This window comes from Amyelois transitella, chromosome 22 (assembly GCF_032362555.1).
Source record: "Amyelois transitella isolate CPQ chromosome 22, ilAmyTran1.1, whole genome shotgun sequence".
In the NCBI taxonomy this organism is placed as follows: Eukaryota; Metazoa; Arthropoda; class Insecta; order Lepidoptera; family Pyralidae; genus Amyelois; species Amyelois transitella.
In genome coordinates, this window is record NC_083525.1 from 7,345,992 (window position 1) to 7,368,584 (window position 22,593).

General features: G+C 38.0%; 1 protein-coding gene across 1 annotated transcript; it reads right to left on the reverse strand.

Moving 5' to 3' along the window:
* Positions 1-1,248: 1,248 nt before the first annotated feature.
* On the reverse strand, positions 1,249-22,497 carry LOC106130022 (RRP12-like protein). The gene is made up of 24 exons (XM_060950686.1): positions 22,268-22,497; positions 21,841-22,093; positions 21,479-21,605; positions 20,187-20,486; positions 18,961-19,044; positions 18,128-18,280; positions 17,260-17,495; positions 16,242-16,356; positions 15,189-15,350; positions 14,339-14,625; positions 13,819-13,970; positions 13,095-13,306; positions 12,382-12,662; positions 11,827-12,012; positions 10,815-10,987; positions 9,926-10,137; positions 9,042-9,154; positions 7,911-8,054; positions 6,950-7,076; positions 5,777-5,879; positions 4,452-4,631; positions 3,330-3,489; positions 2,070-2,210; positions 1,249-1,427 (listed from the first exon to the last, which is right to left on the reverse strand). Exons 1-24 carry the CDS (start codon positions 22,401-22,403, stop codon positions 1,346-1,348), a joined length of 4,119 nt encoding a protein of 1,372 aa, XP_060806669.1. The 5' UTR covers positions 22,404-22,497; the 3' UTR covers positions 1,249-1,345.
* Positions 22,498-22,593: the final 96 nt, after the last annotated feature.

The following is a 22,593-nucleotide window of genomic DNA, read 5'->3' on the forward strand; positions in this document are numbered from 1 at the left end:
AGCGCTTCCGCTGTCTGTTATAACTATTTTTGAAGATTATAACATTTATTTTCACGCTAAAGTCTAGTTAGCATTAACATAAATAAGTTATTGATAACTAGACCTAATCTAAGCCTTGGGCAAAAGGGCCAGGGCTTACGTGTCCCTTAGGAACTAGACTTAGATACTTCTGAAAGTCTAATTGGTATGTACTTACATATTACGTCTACATATACCCTCTATTGTCTCTGTCTACCCTGCAGGGGATAGTCTGCAGTCTTGAAAAGACTGAAAGACCACGCTTAGCTGTATTACCTAATGATGGAAATGAGATTAAAATAGTTATTAACTTTTTTATTAATTAAATTCCGGATAAATCAATTCATAATAACATAACAATGTATTCTCTCGTCCACATATTTATTCTAAGTTCGGATAATTGTGAAGTTGACGTTATTGAAGAAAATTCTGCAGGCAGGTTACCGCTTCTTCTGCCCTGACTCTTTAGAAACGGTCGTAAACTTAGTTTTAAGTAATTTATTTAACGTCAACCTGCGTTGTGAAACTAAAAGATATGACAATTATTAAGTTATGTTGAAATGTCCCATAATAATGAATAAAAATGTTGAATTTGAATTATAAGAACAACGCAGGCACCTAGGCTATGTTATGTTGTAAGGCTTTTTAACGATGTACTTTAAGGTTTAGTGACAATGACAGGTTGGACAGCTTGCTAACCCATCGCCTCGAAGAAGGATCCAAGTTTAATGTTTCCCTTGACAGACTAACAATCTACACAGTAGTAGAAATCACTGGCACACACTATGTTTCACCTCGGTACCAGAACAGCATGGAAAATGGGAATGTTCTTATTTCCTGTCGTCTTCAACATTCACGGAAAATATATCAATATATTCTGAAGTGCAGGGAACCACACGACAAACACACAGTTAAAATAAAACACAGAGCTATAGAAATATTTTTATTTCAAAAATTGTTACAGTTCAAATTTCAACAATACATATCTTTGTCCTAAGTCTTAAATAATCTTATCACAACTTAGACCTCAATCCTTAAACACTTAATATTACTACAGCGGCACATAAGTTGACCCGTGAAGAGCGCACGTTTGCAGGTTAAATCTAGCAATGTTGCCAACACACAATTTATTTAATTTAATAATGTAGAGTAAAACAGTAAAATAGTCTACAAAAACTGTAAATCTCCTTTGAAAATTATAGTAACGAGTCTCTGGGGTTTTTTGTTTTGGACCAAAGGTTAATAGATTTTGCAAGGAGAAAAATCGTTGTCAGATAAGTAAGAGTGAATATCATTGACTTTTTATACATTTTTTAAAATTATTTATTTATTTTCTAGATTTCACTTTTCCTCCCTTAGTTTTCGATTTGACGACACCTTTAAACTGTTTTGAATTTACCGCCTTTTTTCTGTAACAAGCAAATATTATTGTTAACATTTTTACTGTAACACGCGTGGCGTGTTATCTATACTAATATTATAAAGCTGAAGAGTTTCGTTTGTTTGAACGCGCTAATCTCAGGAACTTCTGGTTCGAATTGAAAAATTCTTTTTGCGTTGAATATACCATTTATCGAGGAAGGCTTTAGGCTATATAACATCACGCTGCAACTATAAGGAGCAAAGAAATAATGGAATATGTGAAAAAAAAACGGAGAAATGTATTTATCCTTGAGGTCTTCTATGATGGCCAAACTAATTATTCCACGCGGACGAAGTCGCAGGCACAGCTAGTATTATATATAAGAACACGCCTAGCGCGTGAAGTATTAGCTGTGAAGTAATCCAACAAACATTGTATTTAAAGGATATTCTTAAAAACTGAAATACATAAAGAATATTGTGCGTTACTAAGTTGAGATTTTTGAGAATTACCACGGGAACAATAGGTTTAGTTGACAGCTCGTCACTTTACATATTTCGGCATTATCTTAATACGTCGCATTATTATCACGTCTCTTGGCTTAACAAGACAACATTTTCTACTTGTCTCATGCTGTATTTCGTCAATTTCGCAATTCGAGCATGTACAATCAAGTTCTAATACATACCTTTTATTGAGATTTTTCCTTGAAAGTGGCAAGTATGCGTACGGGTCGTGCTTGCCCTTCTTCTTCACGTCTCCCTTCGCCTTCTTAGATTTGTACTCTGTGCCCACCGTCGACGCTACTGACGCGGCTGATCCGATTGGCCTGATGAACATAAAAAAATATTGTTAGAAGTTTCGATCTAAAATGTTTACGTGCGCTTCGAATTACAACGTGTGCCGTGTGGTTCTCGGACTTTAGGACTAGTTCATTCCGTTCCAATGAATGTCGTAAATGAACTTTTACCATTATTTAATATGGGTAAGGTTTCCCTGCGAAGGTGTATATTTTTCTCTGCTCTGTTTTGAGTTATTGGCAAAAACTATTTCCTTCTGTCTACAAAATACGTGTATCGAAAAAATAGGTAGTAGGTACCTGCTATTCCGATACATGTGCCGCATCGTCGGTTTTTTTCTACAATACATTCCCTGACATTTCGACAATACAATACCTGACTTATCTTACAATACAATACTTGTCATGTCTACAATACAATACCTGTGTATGCCTTTGCCTCCGGTCCTATATTTGCTGGTGACGGTCGCAATGGCAATTCTAATTTTCAGCATCACGAGCGAGCGAAGATATTTTATCTTACCGACTTGTACAATACAATACCGGTCATGTCTACAATACAACATTGGTCGTATCTCACAATACAATACTTGTCATGTCTACAATACAATACTTGTGTATGCCCTTGCCTCCGGTTTTAAATTTGCTGGTGACGGTCGCAGTGAAAGCTCTACTCTTGTTGCTTCTCCCGCTCTTGATGCTAAAAATATCTTTATAGCAACAAAGCGACTTTAACAATACAATACCTGTCATGTCTACAATACAACATCGGTCTTATCTTACAATACAATTACTGACTTTTCAACAATACATTCCCTGACATTTCGACAATACAATACCTGACTTATCTTACAATACAATATTTGTCATGTCTACAATACAATACCTGTGTATGCCTTTGCCTCCGGTCCTATATTTGCTGGTGACAGTCGCAGTGGAAGCTCTACTCCTGTTGCTTCTCCCGCTCTTCATGCTAAGAATATCTTAATAACAACTTAGCGACTTTAACAATACAATACTTGTCATCTCTACAATACAACATCGGTCTTATCTTACAATACAATCACTGACTTTTAACAATACATTCCCTGACATTTCGACAATACAATACCTGACAATACAATACTTGTCATGTCTAAAATACAATACCTGTGTATGCCTTTGCCTCCGGTCCTATATTTGCTGGTGACGGTCGCAGTGGAAGCTCTACTCCTGTTGCTCCTCCCGCTCTTCATGCTGAGAATATCGTCGTAGCGGCGTTTCGTTCCAGGTTTTAACAGCATGGACGGCTTGCCTTCTTTCTCGTCGTCTGTGGATGAATTAATTCATGAATTACGCTTTAATTAATTTGGTTAAATAGTTAATACCGATAGGACATTAACGCAATGACGGACATTTTGAACGGACACAAAGCTATATCGGAGCGAGATCATTCGTTGTGCCGTGTGGTTCCCGGCAGTGCCTTGTGGTTTCCACTTTAGAATACACTATATTTTTTCCGTGGATGTCGTTAAAGGCGACTGAGGGAAGGGTTAATAAACTTGGGATTGTGACTGTATGTATGTTGATAGTTAGGTAAAGTCAATAGGACATTTACGCAATGACGAACTTTTTGAACAGATGATACACATAATTTTGCGATATTAAACAAAATAGACACAAAAAAAGGATCTTTATAAAAACAATACCAATATTGGGACAAGTTTTATTTGCAGACCACTGTACTTTAGATTATCAATTTTCTTGTATCTATATAGAACTCTTCTGTCACTGTGTTCGCAAAGCCAAACCGAAATCTCTAGACTGGGTCTAGAGATTTGTAATTTGATGTCTACTAATGTGGTCTAAGATTACATAAACTAAGAGTTCCGAGAACCGAAATTCCCACGGGAATAGTAATCAACAGGATGTTTAGTGTCACGCAGATAAAGCTGTGAGAAAAAACTACTAAAGAAATAATTACTTTAACTAAGTATATCATCAGTATCGTTAGATATCAATATCACCACTCGGCTACGGCACACTGTTAAGAGTATCGGTTAGCATTCAAACTAATGTATGTATCTCAGAAAGAGACATTAGTGTTACCGCGGTATACGGTTATTTTAACGGCTACGTTAACGGTTCAAAAAAAAAAGGATAATATAAATTATTAATGTGGATGAAGCGAAGGAAGTATGCAGAGATCGTGGCAAGTGGAAAGATGTAGTCTCTGCCTACCACTCCGGGAAAAAGGCGTGATTTTATTTATGTATGTAAATAATACCTTACCAGTATCATCAGTATCACTGTCGATATCACCGCTTGGTTTCGGCTCTTCATCATCATCATCATCATCACCGAACGCGTCATCGGTGATGATGAGCCTGCCGTCTGGCGCAGTCCGGAAGCCGCCATCTTTCTTCTTCTCCCGCACTTCCGCCGCTTTCTTCTTTTTCGTTGGGTCCGTTGCTGTGTTAGAAACAAATAATAGAAATATGAAATTTAAAATTAATTTAGTCTCAGACACATTTTTGTATTATTTTATAATGTTGTCTCTTATCACGGGAATTTGGGATTCTACTTTTAGGCGATGGGCTAGCAACCTGTCACTGTTTGAATCTCAATTCTATCATTAAGCCTAACAGCTGAACGTGGCCTATCAGTCTTTCAAGGCTGCTGGCTCTGTCTACCCCGCATGGGATACAGACTTGATTATATGAATGAATGAATAGTACTATAACTAGTCTGTGTGTATGTACTACTCTAAAATACTAGAAAAATCAAAAGATGAAAGAATATATACACATTTTTATTATCACCCACATAAAGGTTCTCTGCCTAACCCAATGGTAGCATACATACATACATATGGTCACGTCTATATCCCTTGCGGGGAAGACAGAGCCAACAGTCTTGAAAAGACTGAATGGCCACGTTCAGCTATTTGGCTTAACGATAGAATTGAGATTCAACTAGTGCTAGCCCATCGCCTAAAAAAGACTCCCAAGTTTGTAAGCCTATCCCTTAGTCGCCTTTTACGACATCCATGGGAACGAGATGGAGTGGTCCTATTCTTTTTTTTTGTATTGGTGCCGGGAGCCACACGGCACGAGCCCAATGGTAGACTGTTAGATAATGCTATTAGCATTGAGTCCGCCTATTGCACTTTACAAATTGTAATTGTAACAATAAAGAATAAATAATGCCGTGTGGTTCCCGGCACTAATAGAAAATAGAATAGGACCACTCCATCTCTCTCCCATGGATGTCGTAAAAGGCGACTAAGGGACAGGCTTACAAACTTGGGATTCTTTTTTAGGCGATGGGCCAGCAACCTGTCACTAGTTGAATCTCAATTCTATTATTAAACCAAATAGCTGAACGTGGCCATTTAGTCTTTCAAGACTGTTGGCTCTGTCTACCCCGCAAGGGATATAGACGTGACCATATGTATGTATGTATGTACAAATTGTTTGTTTGTTTGTTTGTAAATTCTTTATTGTACATAACAAATTATAAGTAATACATAAAAAAACATAAAAAATAACGACGTACAAGGTACATTGTAATTGTTACAATATAGAATAAATAAATAAATAAACAAATAAAATTACCCGTAATCTTTCTAGAAGCGGACACGTCTGCCAAATCCACGATATTCTCCGGATCGTCCTGGATCCACGCCTGGTTTTTGCCCTTAGTCTTCGTCTTCTTGATCTACGAATTTAAAAAGTCGTTTAATATACAGTGGCAAATAAATATCAATAGTGCCATTAGGTTTCCGGTCAGGTCAAAAGTACCCGAAACCGCCGAGCTTGTATGCAGAGAATTATGAATGTGGATGAAGCGAAGGAAGTATGCAGAGATCGTGGCAAGTGGAAAGAGGTAGTCTCAGCCTACCGCTCCGGGAAAGAGGCGTGATTTTATGTATGTATATGTTCCCGGCACCAATAGAAAAAAGAATAGGACCACTCCATCTTTACCCATGGATGTCTAAGTTGGATGGACAAAGGGATAGGCGTATGAACAAGGGATTCTTCATTTAATTCTCAGTTTTGTCAGTTCCATTCTTAAGCCATTACATTCGAACGTTGCCTTTCAGCATTTTCAAGCCTGTTGGCTCTGTCTACACCGTACATAATATTGACGTGCCTATATGTATGTTGAGTTAATAAAATAGTATCGTTGAGTTAATATCCCATTATTCAAGTCTCGAACTTACTTATCTATTACCTAAGACGTGCCGTGTGGATACCGGCACAAATAGAAAAAAGAATAGGACCACTCCATCTCTTACCCACGGATGTCGTTAAAAGCGACTAAGGGACAGGCTTATGAACAAGGGATTCCTCTTTTAGGCGATGGGCTAGCAACCTGTCACTCATCTCAATTCTTTCATTGAGCCAAACAGCTGAATGTGGCCTATCCAGTCTTTGCAAGACTGTTACCTGTGTCTACCCCGCACGGGATATAGACGTGATTGTACGTATGTATATGTTTTAAAATCCCATAACACAAGTCTCGAACATTCTTAGCTCAATCTGTATCATTTGTCCCGTATATATTTATTTATCTACTGGAGGCCACCCGCGACTTCGTCCGCGTGGAATCGATCCCGCAATTCCGGGATAAAAAGTAGCCTTCTTTTTCATTCTGGGTCTTCAGCTACCTACATACCAAATTTCATCGTAATCGGTTTAGTAGTTTTTGCGTAAAAGTAAGTAACAAACATCCATACTGACATGCTCACAAACTTTTGCATATACATATAATATTAGTAGGATTACCTTAGACCTAGGCTCGTCTTCTTCCATAAACTCCATTTCCGAGTCGGAGTCTTTTAGGATGTCCTCCAGCGTTTTGGAGGTACCCTTGATTTCCATTTCGTTCTCTGAATCGCTCGATTGCTGTGAGCTGTAAAAGATTTATTAATATAATACGACATTTTATTACAAGGGTTATTTTTAATACTCCACATGAAATAGCTTCATATATTTACTAGAGGCCGCCAGCGACTTCGTTCGCTTTAAAACCCTATCATAACGTAACAATCAATCCCGCGGGAACTAAGGGATAAAAAGTAGCCTATGTGTTATTCTGGGTCTTCAGCTATCTAAATACCAAATTTCATCGTAATCGGTTCAGTAGTTTTTGCGTGAAAGAGTAACATAAATCCATACTGACATCCTGACATACTCACAAACTTTCGCATCTATACTAATACTAGAGGCCGCCCGCGACTTCGTCCGCATGGAAACCCTATCAATCCCGCGGGAACTCTGGGATAAAAAGTAGCCTATGTGTTATTCTGGGTCTTCAGCTACCTACATACCAAATTTCATGGTAATCGGTTCAGTAGTTTTTGCGTGAAAGAGTAACAAACATCCATACATCCATACAAACTTTCGCCTTTATAATAGTAGTAGGATTATAAAGCTGAAGAGTTTGTTTGTTTGTTTGAACGCGCTAATCTCAGGAACTACTGGTTCGAATTCAAAAATTCTTTTTGTGTTGAATAGACCATTTATCGTCGAAGGCTTTAGGCTATATATCATCACGCTGCAACTACTAGGAGCGAAGAAATAATGGAAAATGTGAAAAAAAAAAACGGGGTAAATTATTCTTCCTTGAGGGCTTCAATAATGCCCAAAATAACTATTCCACGCCGGCGAAGTCGCGGGCACAGCTAGTATAAGATAAAGAGTTTACAAACAAACAAAATCTAATCACAATAGAGAAATGACTTACTTCTGTCCGTCTTTGGCTCTCTTCCTCCTGTTCTCCATCTTCCTTATATTCCTAAGTCTGCGACGCATCACCTCGTCGGTAGTCGGAACAAGCTTCTCCACCGCCTCAGCGCCGTACTTCCTTATCAGTCTAGTGAGTAAGTACCTACAAAGAATAATAATAAGATAATAACAATAATAGTGCCGTGTGGTTCCCGGCACCAATAGAATAGAAATAAGAATAGGACTACTCCATCTCTTTTCCATGGATATCGTTAAAGGCGACTAGAACACAATCTTATAAACTTAGGATTTTTATTTTAGGCGACGGGCTAGCAACCTGCCACTTTATATGAATCTCAAACAGCAACAGAACGTGGCCATCAGTATTTTCAAGACTGTTGGCTCTGTCTACCCCGCAAGGGATATAGACGTGTTTATATATATGTATGTACATATAAAATATATTTGAACAGTTCTCACCATTGAGTGCGTTTAATGTCTGCTCCTTGAATGCCCAAAATTTTTAGCGTCGGAGAACAATTCACAGGGAGGGAATTCCAGATTGATTTCTACAGCCCTATTGTACATTTGCTTTATCCACATTCATTACTGCCAAACATACATACATACAAACATATAATCGCGTATATAACCCTAGACAGGGTAGACAGAGCCAACAGTCTAATACTAACAAAAGTTACAAAAAAATTTCACCCCCCTTGAATTAGTCCCGGTTATTTCCATAACTGTCTAGAGACGAGCCCATAACCTATTTTTATTTTACATTTAAAATATGTACATTAAATAATATATTTAGTATTTGTAAACCAAATACTAAATATATTACCAAATAAACAATTTTCTTCTTTGTTTCTTTTTTTAAATTTGGAAAACCTATTTTGAAATACGTATTTTGCATTTTATATTTAAAAACTTAAAAAAAAACTATTTTTTTTCAACATACATACATACATAAAATCACGCCTCTTTCCCGGAGGGGTAGGCAGAGACTACCTCTTTCCACTTGCCACGATCTCTGCATACTTCTTTCGCTTCGTCCACATTCATAACTCTCTTCATACAAGCTCGGCGGTTTCGGGTACTTTTGACCTGACCCTTTACCCCTTTTTCAACATCACTGTCAACATACCCAATTTCCAAGCGGGAATGCCTCTTACAGTCGTCTTCCATTGATGAGAGCGCCTTGAAGATGAGAGGAAGGCTGCCCGCTAACACATCAGTAGGTATCACTTTTGTGTACACCTGTTAAACATTTAAACATAACAATATAATCACATCTATATGCCTTGCGGGTAGACAGAGCCAACGGTCATCATTCATGACTGAAAGTTAACGTTCAGCTGTTTGGCTCAATGATAGAATTGAGATTCAAATAGTGATAGGTTGCTAGCCCATCGCCTAAAAGAGTAATCCCAAGTAAGTAAGCCTATCACTTAGTCGCCTTTTACGACATTTACGGGACAGAAATGGAGTGAGACTTATTCTTTTTTTTATTGGTAAAACGCCCCGTATTGTAACAGTTAAGAGGAAGACATAACTATAAAAACATAAATATATACGGGACAAATTACACTGATTAAATAAGCCTCGAAGTAAGTTCGAAACTTGTGTTACGAGATATGAACTCAACGATACTATATTTTATAATAAATACTCATAGAGATATACATATTGATAAACATCCAAGACCCAGGCCAATCAGAAAAAGTTCTGTTCTCATCATGCCCTGGCGGGATTCGAACCCGGCACCTTCGGTGTCACAGACAAGTGCACTACCGACGCCGTAAAGGGGAGAGAGATGGAGTGAGACCTATTCTTTTTGTATTGGTGCCGGGAACCACGGCAAGGCTAACTGCCTTGCCGTGTGGTTCGCGGCCTTAATTAAAGTTCGAAATATCGCAAAGAGGAAGACATAACTGTAAAGGGGAGAGAGATGGAGTGAGACCTATTCTCTTTTTTTGTATTACCGCCGAGAACCACTCGGCAAAAATTGAGAAAAAACATACTACATACCTTGAGGAAGCTCAGAGCCGCCGCCACCAGCTCCCGGTTGCCCACCCCCATGCCCCCCACCACCGCCCCCAGCAGCCCGCGGGCCGCCTCCACGCTCATGCGGTCCGAGAACGTGAACAGCGCGGCCGCCAGCGCCCGCAGCGTGGCGCTCACCACGCGCCCGACAGGCGCTGTCAGGCCCGCTGACAGCATGCTGACGAACGCGTCCATGCCTGGAACGAATGATGATGATCAAAAACAGAAAATAAGAAAATTATTAAAAAAAAAAGTATTAGTGACGTGTGGGTCACGGCACCAACATGAAAAAACAAAAGAAATGAAACACTCCATCTCGTTACCATGGATGTCGTAAAAGGTGACTAAGGGGTATGCTTATAAACTTGGGATTCTTCTTTTAGACGATGGGCTAGCAAACTGTCACTATATGAATCTCAATTCTATCATCAAGCCAAACACCTGGACATGGCCTATCAGTCTTTCACGACTGTAGACTGTGTTTACCCCGCAAGAGATATAGACGTGCCTTTATGTATGTATATATATATAGAAAAAAGTCTCTACAGTGTGTTTCTTTTAAAAATTCCAATGCAACACGTAAAAATATCAATTAAGCATGTAAATAAAATATATATAAATATACTAGCTGTCCCGGCAAACGTTGTTTTGTCATATAAATAATTTTTAGGTAATTTGTAGTTAAAAAAAAATTAAGTGTGGACAGCCCTTAACACTTAGGGGTATGAAAAATAGATGTTAGCCGATTCTCAGACCTACTGAATATGCATGCAAAATTTGGTTAAAATCGGTAAAGCCGTTTCGGAGGAGTACGGAGACAAACATTGTGACACGAGAATTTTATATATATAAAGATAAAGAAGATAAAACTGACCTCCATCTTGATTTTTCAGTTTTTCACCGACACAGGTGATAACGTTGAAAGCGCACTGTCTGCATTTAGAGTTGATATCTTTGGTGCATATCACAGACTCTACTATGGCGCTTTTCAGCAATTTGCTATCGGCGTTCAGAAATGGCGTAGAGTTGATCAAGTGTTCTATGCATCTGTAAACAAACATTTAGTTCAATACCTACACACATACATATGTTCACGTTTTAAGCCCTTACCGGGTAGGCAGAGTCGACAGTTTTAAAAAGACAGAAAGGCCACGTTCGGCTTCGTACTTTTTTACTCGTTATCTACTGAACCAATTTTCATGGAATTTCGCGTATATATAATTAAGAGTCTGGATAAGGACATAGGGTACCTTTTATCCCGGTAAACATTATATTTCCCGTGTGATTCGCAAAAAACCTGCATTATTTTGAAGGTGGCGCTAAATTTGTTGCTTTTGTAAATGGCGCTAAAATTGTCGCTTTTGTTTGTTTGTTTGTCTGTAATATCTTTACTGTACATACGACGAACACAAACACACAATTTATTTGTAAGACAAAATATACAAAGGCGGACTTATTCCAGTTATAGGTGACGTTTAATTAGTCGTTTTTGTAGGTGGCGCTAAAATTGGCGCTTTTTGTAATTGGCATTTATTTTTACTTCGCTTATTGTAGGTGGCGCTTGATTCCCATGATAAATATAGTTAACTTATAAATACCTGAGTCTAGCTGTAAATTTAGTTAACTTATAAATACCCGAGTCTAGCTGTAAATTTAGTTAACTTTTAAATACCTGAGTGTAGCTGTTAATTCGTCGCTTATATGTAGGTGGCGTTAAATTCATCACTGTTTTAGATGGCGCTAAATTCCTATGTTAAAATTTAGTTAACTTATAAATACCTGAGTGTAGCTGTTAATTCGTCGCTTATATGTAGGTGGCGTTAAATTCATCACTTTTAAAAATTGCGCTAAATTCCTACGTTAAAATTTAGTTGACTTATAAATACCTGAGTCTAGCCGCTTTGCTGCTATCCGCCACTTTACTTAAAGACGTCATCAACAGCTTCTTAATCTTTTTATAGTTGCTCGTCAGATATTGTTTGCAATTTTCATTATCGCTTTTGAATATTTCTTCTAATATCCTGTAAGCCTTCTTGTGTTCCATTTCAAGGAGTTTCGCCTTGTCTTTGTATCTAAAAGAAATATGTATATGTTTACACATAGCTTTATTAAAATTCTAGAACCATCTGATTTTAGAAAAACATTCTAATTTCAAACGTATGGTAAAAACCAATTTCGTTTTTCACTTCCCGCAAAATTAAAGGCAAATATCGAATGAATTTACAAATAAATAAAAATGAATCACCATTTCAATATACAATAATTGTGTCACCTTTTTGACCAAAAACAAAAGACCACCTTTTGCCAATCGTTCCTTAGTTCCATAGTTATTTATAAGATAAATCATTTCAAAAATTAACAGATCTTATCTACTTTACAGTCATCCAATTTTTTTAATAAACCAATTTAATCAAAAAAAAAAAAAACTCTCAAAAAAATACCTCAGTTCATTCTTCTTCTCATCTCCTACATCCATCATCTCCTTCTCTGTCTTACTCTTCTTGAACTTCTTGGGATCCTCAAGGACTGTTTCGCACAGCGGAAACACCCATTTGTCGAACAAATCCGCGATATTGTCACTAGTCTGATAGAGTACTAGAAGGCGAATTATGTCGAGAATCGACTCTCTTTGAAAGTGATTGTCTTGAGATAATTCCAGCTGTTGTATCGCGTTCTTGAATAGCTCTTCCCGCAGACTCTGTTCACTTATTGTGAGGTACACCTGAAAAATATGGTTCTGTCTGTACCAGGCACGTAAGTTGAACTAAAATGGCGTATAGGTGTTAATGAGCAGTCCATAAGATGTACACAAACTTTTTTTCTATTCGTAAAAAGAATAACACCAGCCCATCTCTTTCCCATTGATGTCGTAATAGGCGACTAAGGTTTACGCTTATAAACTTGTGATTCTTCTTTTGGGCTAGCAACTGTCACAACATATTTGAATCCCAATTCCATTGTTAAGCCAAACATAAGCCTATCAGTCCTTTCGAGACAGTTGGCCCTGTCTACCCCGTAAGAGTTATTCACGTCTATATCCCTTACGGGGTAGACAGAGCCAACCGTCTTAAAAAGACTGAAGTATGTATGTATGTATGTAAATTTATTTATTTATGTGAATTTAACGCGATCATATGTATGTATGTAAAATTACCTGTATAGTTTCCAAAGCGGCCAACCTCTGCCCCTCGGCGCTGCTTCCCTTGGCCGGCGTCATGTATATATTCAGCAGTATCGGTATGTAATTCTTCGCGAATCTCGCCAACTCGGCTCTGTCCACCTCGTTGTCGGCCGAACATGCCACCAGCTTGCGGAGTGCCTGCATTATTGACAGCCGGAATTCTGGGTTGTCTTTCAAGACGTTGCCTGTGAAGAGAGAATTATATAATTAATTTAAAAAAAACTTCAGAATCAATTAAATAAAAAAAATAAATTGAAAATTTAAGAAAAAAACAAAACAAATTATATTTTTTTTTCCTTTTTTTTATCCGTACAATAGACAAACTCCCAGACTTTTTAATTTACAACGACAAGAAATATCATAAAGTCTACAGGTTGACAGGGACGTAATTGAACCCAACGCCCAAACCCAACAACCCAAAATTATGTTTTTTTGGATTAAGCATTTGTCTTCCAACTGACTTGATGATGAGTGACAATGAAGCCGAAGTTGTTACATGCCTATCCAAAAGATTTCAAATAGTGACAGGTTGCTAGCCCATCGCCTAGAATAAGAATCCCAAGTTAATAAGCATATCCCTCAGTCGCCTCTTACGAAATCCATGGGAAATGAGATGGACTGGTCCCATTCTTTTTAATATTGGTGCCGGGAACCACACATTAAATATATTAAGTGGTTTAAAAACTGGTCAACTTACCCAAAACCCTGGCCACCGCCTTGAAGTTCTCCTTCACATCTTTTGGACTGTTGCAGAAGCTCGGCAGAAGAGCCCACAGCTGGTTGCATAGCAACTCGTACGTATGCGATCCTGGTATATCCTGGGCTTGTGTTAACTCCCTAGACTTTTTCCTGGATGAAGATCAATCAAAATCAAATTAATTGTCAATAAATATCAGATATTTATTACTGCCTTTCATTAAAATATTATTGCACTCGGGAAAATTATTAAAAAAAAACATTTATATTATACCTGTTTAGTTCTTTTTTAGGGGAGTGTAAATGGGAATGTTGGAGTGGGAAGATCTACTAGACGAAGGTAGCTTGATTAAATCGGGGTAGTTCTGGCAAAAGGTCAGGTCAAGAGTACCCGAAACGAAATGGATGGATGGATGAAGCGAAAGAAGTATGCAGGGATCGTGGCAAATGAAAAGATGTAGCATCTGCATAACCTTCCATGATTTTATGTGTGTATGTATGTATGTATGTACTGTACATACCTGCAAAACGTAGCCATTTCCAATATCTCCGAAGCGAAAAACTTCAAATTAGAATTTACTATCTTCTCCTTCAGCACGGGCAGTAGCCAACTCCTCTCCAAGTTTATACTCTCAGGGTCATCCCTCAGCGGTATAGTGCGTAAAACGAACTCCGGACCCAGGGTTCGAATGGCGAACCCTGTCGCGTATTCCACTTCTTTGTCGTTGTGAAAGTTGTGGCTCTCGCGACGATCGTTCAGTTTTTTCAGTAGGGGACTAAGGATGTGGGAGACTTTCTCATTGCCAATCTGGTCAATAATAAAAAAAAAGATGTAGGCAACCTTCTTGTTGGTACGCCATAGCAAAGGTTGCCATGGTATTGTTAGTTAGGTAAAAAAAGTCAGATATAATGTTTATTGTGAAATATTTTTATTTTATGTTCAATAATATAGTAATTTTAAACTGATTATTTCTCTCCTCTTTTCTCCCGTCTTTTGTATGAATAACTATCTTTGCAACTATACTTTCTACAAATATATACATATATGTTAAGCACAACTACTAAATATATAAAAGAAAAAAGTGAATGATCGACTGACATATAATCGCACAGCCCAAACCGCTGGGTGTAGAGACTTGAAATTTGGCGTGTAGGTTCTTTATGTGCTCTAGGGGTACAATAAGTCTAGAGAATAAACATATCTTAGTAAGAATAAACTTCGTTTATCCGGCTCGAAGGACCAATTTTGGCAAACGGGGGTTAATACATCTACACGGCAATGATCACGGTTGGTTTCTGTTCGTGTGGGAACAGAAGTTTAGTTCGTCATTTATCCGGCTCAAAGGACCAATTTTTTTTTATTACACTTACCTCAAAACACACAGCTATGGTGAGAATTACGTGCCTTATCGCCTGGTTGAATGGGTTGTCTAATCCTGTACCAATGCTCTTGAAAATAGCATCTATATGCGGTTTGTATTTGACGTAATCTGGTGAGTCTATGGCTAGCTTCACACAGTCTTGGAGAATTATCTGTGGGAATGTTTAAAATCTGTTTATAATTATATACAATTCTACATCAACCCTGATGTGACAATGAGCAATTTCAAATCGATACAATGAAAGAGATATTCCTTGTAAATGTTGCCGAGGTCAAACAGGATTATGGTTTAAGGGATTACCCGGACGCTTATAAAAGTAAACCAATTGAAAGCCTTTTTAATTTGAAGAGTCTTATTTTAGTTTCAGGTTTGTAACCTGTCATTCTCTCTCTCATCTTATAGTGTTCCCAGTTGCACTCTCTGCCATTAATCCTCATGACCCGGGGTCCGCTATTAATAATAATTAAACATAAATATAAATAACGCCAGGTAACTTATTGCTTGTTTATAGTAATATAAACAAGCAATAAGTTACCTGGCGTACAAGGCGACTAAGGGATTGGTTTATAAACTTGGGATTCTTCTTTTAGGCGATGGGCTAGACACCTATCACTATTTGAATCTCAATTCTATCAAAAAGCCAAAACTCTGAACGTGGCCTTTCAGTCTTTTCAAGACTGTTGGCTCTGTAAGGGATATAGACGTGATGACATGTACATATGTAAGTTACCTGCCAAACACACCCATTGCTCACTGCTCAAACAAATGTAATGAAATATATTCCTAGTGTATTAAAAATATAAAACTGAATCGCTAAATGTGTTGGTAAGCGCATAACTTAAGAACTTCTTTATCACATACAAACGTTTTCTAACTAATACGTACAGTCAATTTGAGCTTTGTTGCTAATGTATAAAGTTCACTCTTGTCTAAGCAATGTAGGTCTAATAGATAGGAACAAAAAACTGTCATATTACAAATCTTTTTGACAGAACGAAGTCTGTCGGGTCCGCTAGTTAAAAATAAAATTAAAAAACAATACCTTCAAAGCATTGGTTGCAGCCGTGTTGATATCAGCGACATCGGACTGCCACAGCTCAGTGACGCAGATGTTGACGAACGTCGGCAGATTGGGCATGCACAGGTCGAGGTCCAAACTGAAACAAAATGACTGTCGTGTGTCAAACGGCAATATATCTTACTAGCTGTGCCCGCGACTTCGTCCGCGTGGAATAGTTATTTTGGGCATCATTGAAGCACTCAAGAATGAATAATTTACCCCGTTTTTTTCACATTTTCCATTATTTCTTCGCTCTTCATAGTTGCAGCGTGATGTTATATAGCCTAAAGCCTTCCTCGATAAATGGTCTATTCAACACAAAAATAACTTTTCAATTCGAGCCAGTAGTTCCTGAGATTAACGCGTTCAAACAAACAAACTCTTCAGCTTTATAATATTATAGTAAAGTAATAGTATAAGTATAGAAAATTATAGATCTATGTATAATCAAGTTTATATCTCTTGCGGGTTAAACAGGGCCAACAGTTTCCCACGTTTAACTGTTTGGCTTAATGATAGAATTGAGATTCAAATAGTGACAAGTTGCTAGCCCATTGCTTTAAAGAAGAATCCCAAGTTTATAATCCTATATTATCTATTCTCTCATAAAAGTTATAATATACATACATATATATGTTCACGTCTATATCCCTTGCGTGGTAGACAGAGCCACCAGTCTTGAAAAGACTGAATGGCCACGTTTAGCTGTTTGGCTCAATGATAGAATTGAGATTCAAATAGTGACAGGTTGCTAGCCCATCGTCTAAAATGAATCCCAATATTGTAAGCCTATCCCTGTAAGTTATAATATATATACATGAATATATACATATATATTTTATTATGTTTTATTTTCTCGACCTTCGAGTCGGTTTCTTGTCGAATTCCCGCCCTGAAGTCTTCAGGAAGAGGGAGATTCGACGTCCCCTTCAATAAACATAGTGTTTCCTAAAACTTTACTCTACAAAGCGACTGTGTGACTAAAGGGTATTCCACTCACCCAGCCAGACAAGAGTAACCCTGTTGCAAAACGGCTGCCCACGCCAAAACCTGTCCAGTATCGTTCGCGGGAGGCCGGGCCGCCATCAGGGCCCTCACCAGCTGCACCGACAGGGCTCCGGTCAAGTTGCAGGAGTCCCGGGGCGCTGAGAACAGGGCGTGGAGCGTGTGGAGGCAGCAAGTCTTTATGTAGACGTTGTTGTGAGTCATCAGTGACAGTATGGCTTCGCATGTGGTCTGAAAAATACGAAAATATTTTTCGTGACGGCATCTTTTCAACATTACATAAAATATAAGACAGAGCCAACAGGTATAAAAAGATTGAAAGGCCACGCTAGACTGATTGAAACAGTGACAGGTTGCTAGCCCATCGCCTAATTAATTGTAACATCAAAAAATTATGAACATTAAATAATTAAAGCTATATGATATACTAGTGGCCGCCCGTGACTTCGTCTGCATAGAAACCCTATTAATCCCGCGGGAACTCCGGGATAAAAAGTAGCCTCTATGTTATTCTGGGTCTTCAGCTACCTACCTACATACCAAATTTCATCGTAATCGGTTCAGCAGTTTTTGCGTGAAAGAGTAACAAACATCCATACTGACATCCTGACATACTCACAAACTTTCGCATTTATAATATTAGTAGTGAACGGGCCGAGGTTCTATTGGGTCGAGTTTAATAAAAACAGAATTTTGCCCGTTCAAGTCTTGTCGTCGTCTCGTCTTGGTGTCAATGTCGATTGTCATTTTTTTCACAGTCTGTCAGTCAGTTTTGGTCATCTAAATTGTAAAGTCAAAAAGTGTTTGTCCATGAAGGCTGAACGGCCGCTACAAGTAGTTTGACAAGTGACATGTTCGAATACCTTGATATGTTCCTTACTGAACACAGGCAGTATGTCTCTCAGCATTGTCAACGTGTGCAGTACAGTTTTGTGGCCGGATAGCAATGCCTCCGCTTTGATCTGCGATTCACAGAATTCGGCTGTCCGCTTCGACGCTGGATGTATTTTTGGTACCTGAAATAAAAATTACAAATAACATAACTGAATAAAGTCTTAAAATTCAAATTCATTATTTTGAGACATTTCAAATATCACTTGTTTAGTACCGCTTCCAAAGCGTCAGTGCAGTAAACGCGGTAACAAACTACACTGCAGCATTTAATTCAATAATGTCAATTTCACAATTATCCAAACTAATTGAATAAAAGCAATACCGACCGCTGGTACTGGATCACACACACACACACACACACACACACACACACACACACACACACACACACACACACACACACACACACACACACACACACACACACACACGCACGCACGCACGCACGCACGCACGCACGCACGCACGCACGCACGCACGCACGCACACAAGCACGCAGGCACACATACACTCTACTAGAATAGAATAGATTTATTTTCAAAATTGGATACAAGGTATCACTTATTGACGTCACATCACTTAAATCTAATACTAATTAAATAAATAAATTTAATCTAATACTACTGTACAGTAGAGTACGTGTATCGGGTACGTACACCAATCATCCTGTGACCACGGACGGTGCAATTCGCTGTCAAAACGTCAGGAAAAATCGATTACGTTAATTCCTATTTGCATACATTAAACGTGCATGCAAGACGCAACTAGTGCTGCAAACATCATGAAATTGAAAAGAACGTACCTTAATTTTCTGGTCTTCGGATGGTATCATAAAGCAGCTACCACGGAGTATTGCTGTAATCGCGTGCTGTGCCGCTTTCCTTACCTACAAATAAGAAAATAATCGCAGAGCTTTACTAATATTATAACGCTGAAGAGTTTGTTTGTCTGCTTGTTTGTTTGAAAGCGCTAATCTCAGGAACTACTGGTTTGAATTGAAAAATTCATTTTGCGTTGAATATACCATTTATCGAGGAAGGCTTTAGGCTATATAACGCTGCAACTATTAGGAGCGAAGAATTAATGGAAGATGTGAAAAAAACGGGGTAATTTATTCATCCTTGAGGGCTTCAATGATGCCCAAAATAACTATATACGGGAACCGCCGTCTCCGACTTACTTAGAGACTAACTCAATCTGTGTAATTTGTCTCATGTATATTACTATTTATACTCTTCTCTGTTATTCGTGTCTTATTCTCACTATAATTGTATAGTGAGAATAAGACACGAATAACAGAGAAGAGTTTTTTATATTTTGTACGCCAACAGCCAATGGCTGTTGGCGTACAAAATATAAAAAGCTTTTATGCTGGTTTGGTTGCGAAGACAGACAGACATCACAAACAACATGTGGCATCTTCTGTTTCTCTCAACATGCAAATTGTTAAAGTTAATCACGAGAAACACTTACACAGTTGAGGTTGTTATTTAAGGTTAACTTGGGATTCTTCTTTTAGGCAATGGGCTTGCAACTTGTCACTATTTGAATCTCAATTCTATCATTAAGCCAAACAGCTGAACGTGGCGTATCAGTCTTTTCAAAACTGTTGACTTTGTCTACCCTACAATTGAGATTGTAGAGGGAGCGATAATTCGGCTCGACCGCCACCAAAGGGAAGATCTTCCGCCAGGCTAGGTGTTATGCCTGGGGAACCGCGGCTCCGACGATGTTGTGTCGGAGGTTGTATTTATGCTCCAATTCATGAAATCTTTGAAATCGCGATTTAGATTCTTTGCTGCTAATGGTTGAGCGCATCAATTTCTTCGCGATGATTGACAGTAGTTGTTTGATAGGATGTTGTGACGAGTGGCGTAGAGATGTCGCCACAGGATGATGAGACACAGCAATATGTTGATTTCTTTCAATATTGCCTTGTCAATGCTGTTATATCCAAAGAAGATATGTGTGTATGTATACAGAAAATATAGTTTTTAAACTTGATTAAAAAAAGGATTAAAATCTCACCTTAGGCTTAGAATGCAGTACAAATGCCAAAACAGAGTCATACACTTTCATAGTAGAGGAATCACCCCACACAGCGTACTCCTGCGCTCTCAACAGCACGGACATACAGCCAATAACACTACGTAGCAACGTTCCGTTTTCAGTCTGCGCATTGTTCTCGAGAATATCCATGAATACGGAGGCGGAATCTGAGAATAGCTTGCGGAGTACTCCTTGTGGTACTGATTTTATTCCCATGGACAAGAGCGAGAGAGTCGGTATGAGGTTCTCTTCGCCTTCTGTTGCTTTGAGGGTCTCCATCTGAAAAAAAAAACACGGTTACTTTTTCATCTATTTTTTTAACGAGGTTTTAATCACTTGGTGTGACTATGTAAGCTCCTTAGGGAACTTCACAAGGAAGAGCTGCCATCTCGCAAAATGTTATGCTCTTTGCAACATAATTATCAACTCTCCAGAACAAATAATCTGATGAACCTACCCTGACAATGGGAAAAACATGGTTCATTATTACAAGATTTTCTTTCTTAGCAAAAACTAGCTTTTTTTTGTGAGAAATTTCATCAGGTCATACGAGTTGAAAATGTACTATTTTAAGTTTGCTACAAACAAAAATACAATATGTTGCCTGAATGTACAACTTTATTCACGACGTTTTCCCTTACCATAAGAGCATCTGTTTGTATTCAAACGTAACATAACTTTGAGTCATTAGTACATAGCAACTGTGGGATTCGAGCCGGTGCATTTAGACAGAGCATGCAGAGAGCCGAGGGCTTACCCCGGGCTATTCTTCAGAATGGGGAGGATGCAACCGGGACTAAAGCCAGGAGGAAGAAGATACAAATTTTTGATAAACTTTAAACCCGATGATAGTACCACATAAGTTTAAGACCTTATTGCAATCACAATAACATTGTTAGATAATGTCTGGGTTGTGTTAACCCAAAAGTATGATTTTGTGTGGACTAAATTTTAATATTACTTCTAAATAATACTTAAGAGTGGCTGTAATGTCTTTGTAATTCTTTCTTTTACACTTCTATTCTAAGTTTGGATAGTTGTGAAGTTTTGTTGTTGAAGGAAAATGCTGCAGTGCAGTTTGTTACCCTTCATTCTACACTGACACTTTGGGAATGCCAGTAAACTTAGTTTTAAGTAATTTATTTGTTGTTATGAAACCAAAAGATATGACAATTATTAAGTGATTTGAAGTATCCAATAATATTATTTTTTTTTAATTTGATTTTTTTTTCTGCGACATATACTTGACGCAAGTACTTTAAATAACTCACCAAAGCTGCGAAGTACTCGGTAATGGTTTCTTTCCCACCATGCTCTTTGATTACTTCAGTCACAGCAGCTAGCACGGCCAACATTCCCTTGTGAACAACATTGTTCGAGTCAAATCTAAGCAGAAGCCTGGAAATATCCAAATATTTTGAGTTTTTTTTTGAGTTGGAATAAAAACATTTTGAGCAGCCAAATTTTAAAAATCATTTAAAAGAAAATAATAAAGTAGTTTGTAAGAACTTTTGAAGGAATTTTAATTCCTTATTTAAGCACAAAGTGCATTTGTAAGTAAAATAAAAATTGTAAGCAGAAAATATATAAATTTTTAAAATATGAAAATATATGATTTAAATCTAACACTTACTTGCTAAAACTGATGTTGGAACACTGGCTCCATTCTGAGGCGAAAGTCTGGAAAGTCTTGTAAGTACCAGATTTCGTACAGTCTGAATATTCTGTTTCTGAACCTTCATCTCCTGTTCTTACCGACATATTCTCAAATCCTTTGGCTATTGTCAACTCATTCTCAGCCTCGGACTTCTGTTTTCCTGTGCTGCGGCCGTATGTCATCATAGCTTCGTGTTTATGGACGGCCTTTTGCGATAAACCAGTGTTTCCTGTATGATAGATGCATGGGGTTTGTTTTGGTCAATAGTATATAAGGTTAAAAGACTCAAATCAACTTGAGCGAATTAATAGTAATAAAAACATTAAGCGGCACAAATTTGTGTTGTTCATAAAATAAAGCATGTTATAAAACACTTAAATTATGCCTGAAAACCACAACTTACCCAAATTTTCTTGAAAAAACTGGGATTTTGCTATTTCCCTGTACTTGTGCAGTTTCGGGTTAGATGTGGACGACTGACCTTTTGGCCATCTATTCCCTTTAGTTTTACCTTTGAGTTTTGATCTAAACTTCCCCATATTTTTAGAAATTTTATACTGTAAATCTACTAAAAGAAACACACGTGGTGGCGAAATATTTCAAAGTAAAGTTAGCTATACAAAACAGCTGCATGGAGCTGTCAAATTCAAACTGACATAAATCAAGTTAGCCAACACTTAAAAAATTGCTAGTATTATTGAAGACCTAAAGTACTTTCCGTCTGACGCA

Excerpts from the sequence above, each read along its gene's own strand:
- LOC106130022 (XM_060950686.1), bottom strand. The coding sequence starts at position 22,403 with ATGGGGAAGTTTAGATCAAAACTCAAAGGTAAAACTAAAGGGAATAGA. Across the intron at positions 12,663-13,094 it reads CCGCTTTGGAAACTATACAG|GTGTACCTCACAATAAGTGA; the intron begins GTAATTTTACAT and ends CATATTTTTCAG. Across the intron at positions 4,632-5,776 it reads CGCTTCTAGAAAGATTACGG|CAACGGACCCAACGAAAAAG; the intron begins GTAATTTTATTT and ends TTTCTAACACAG.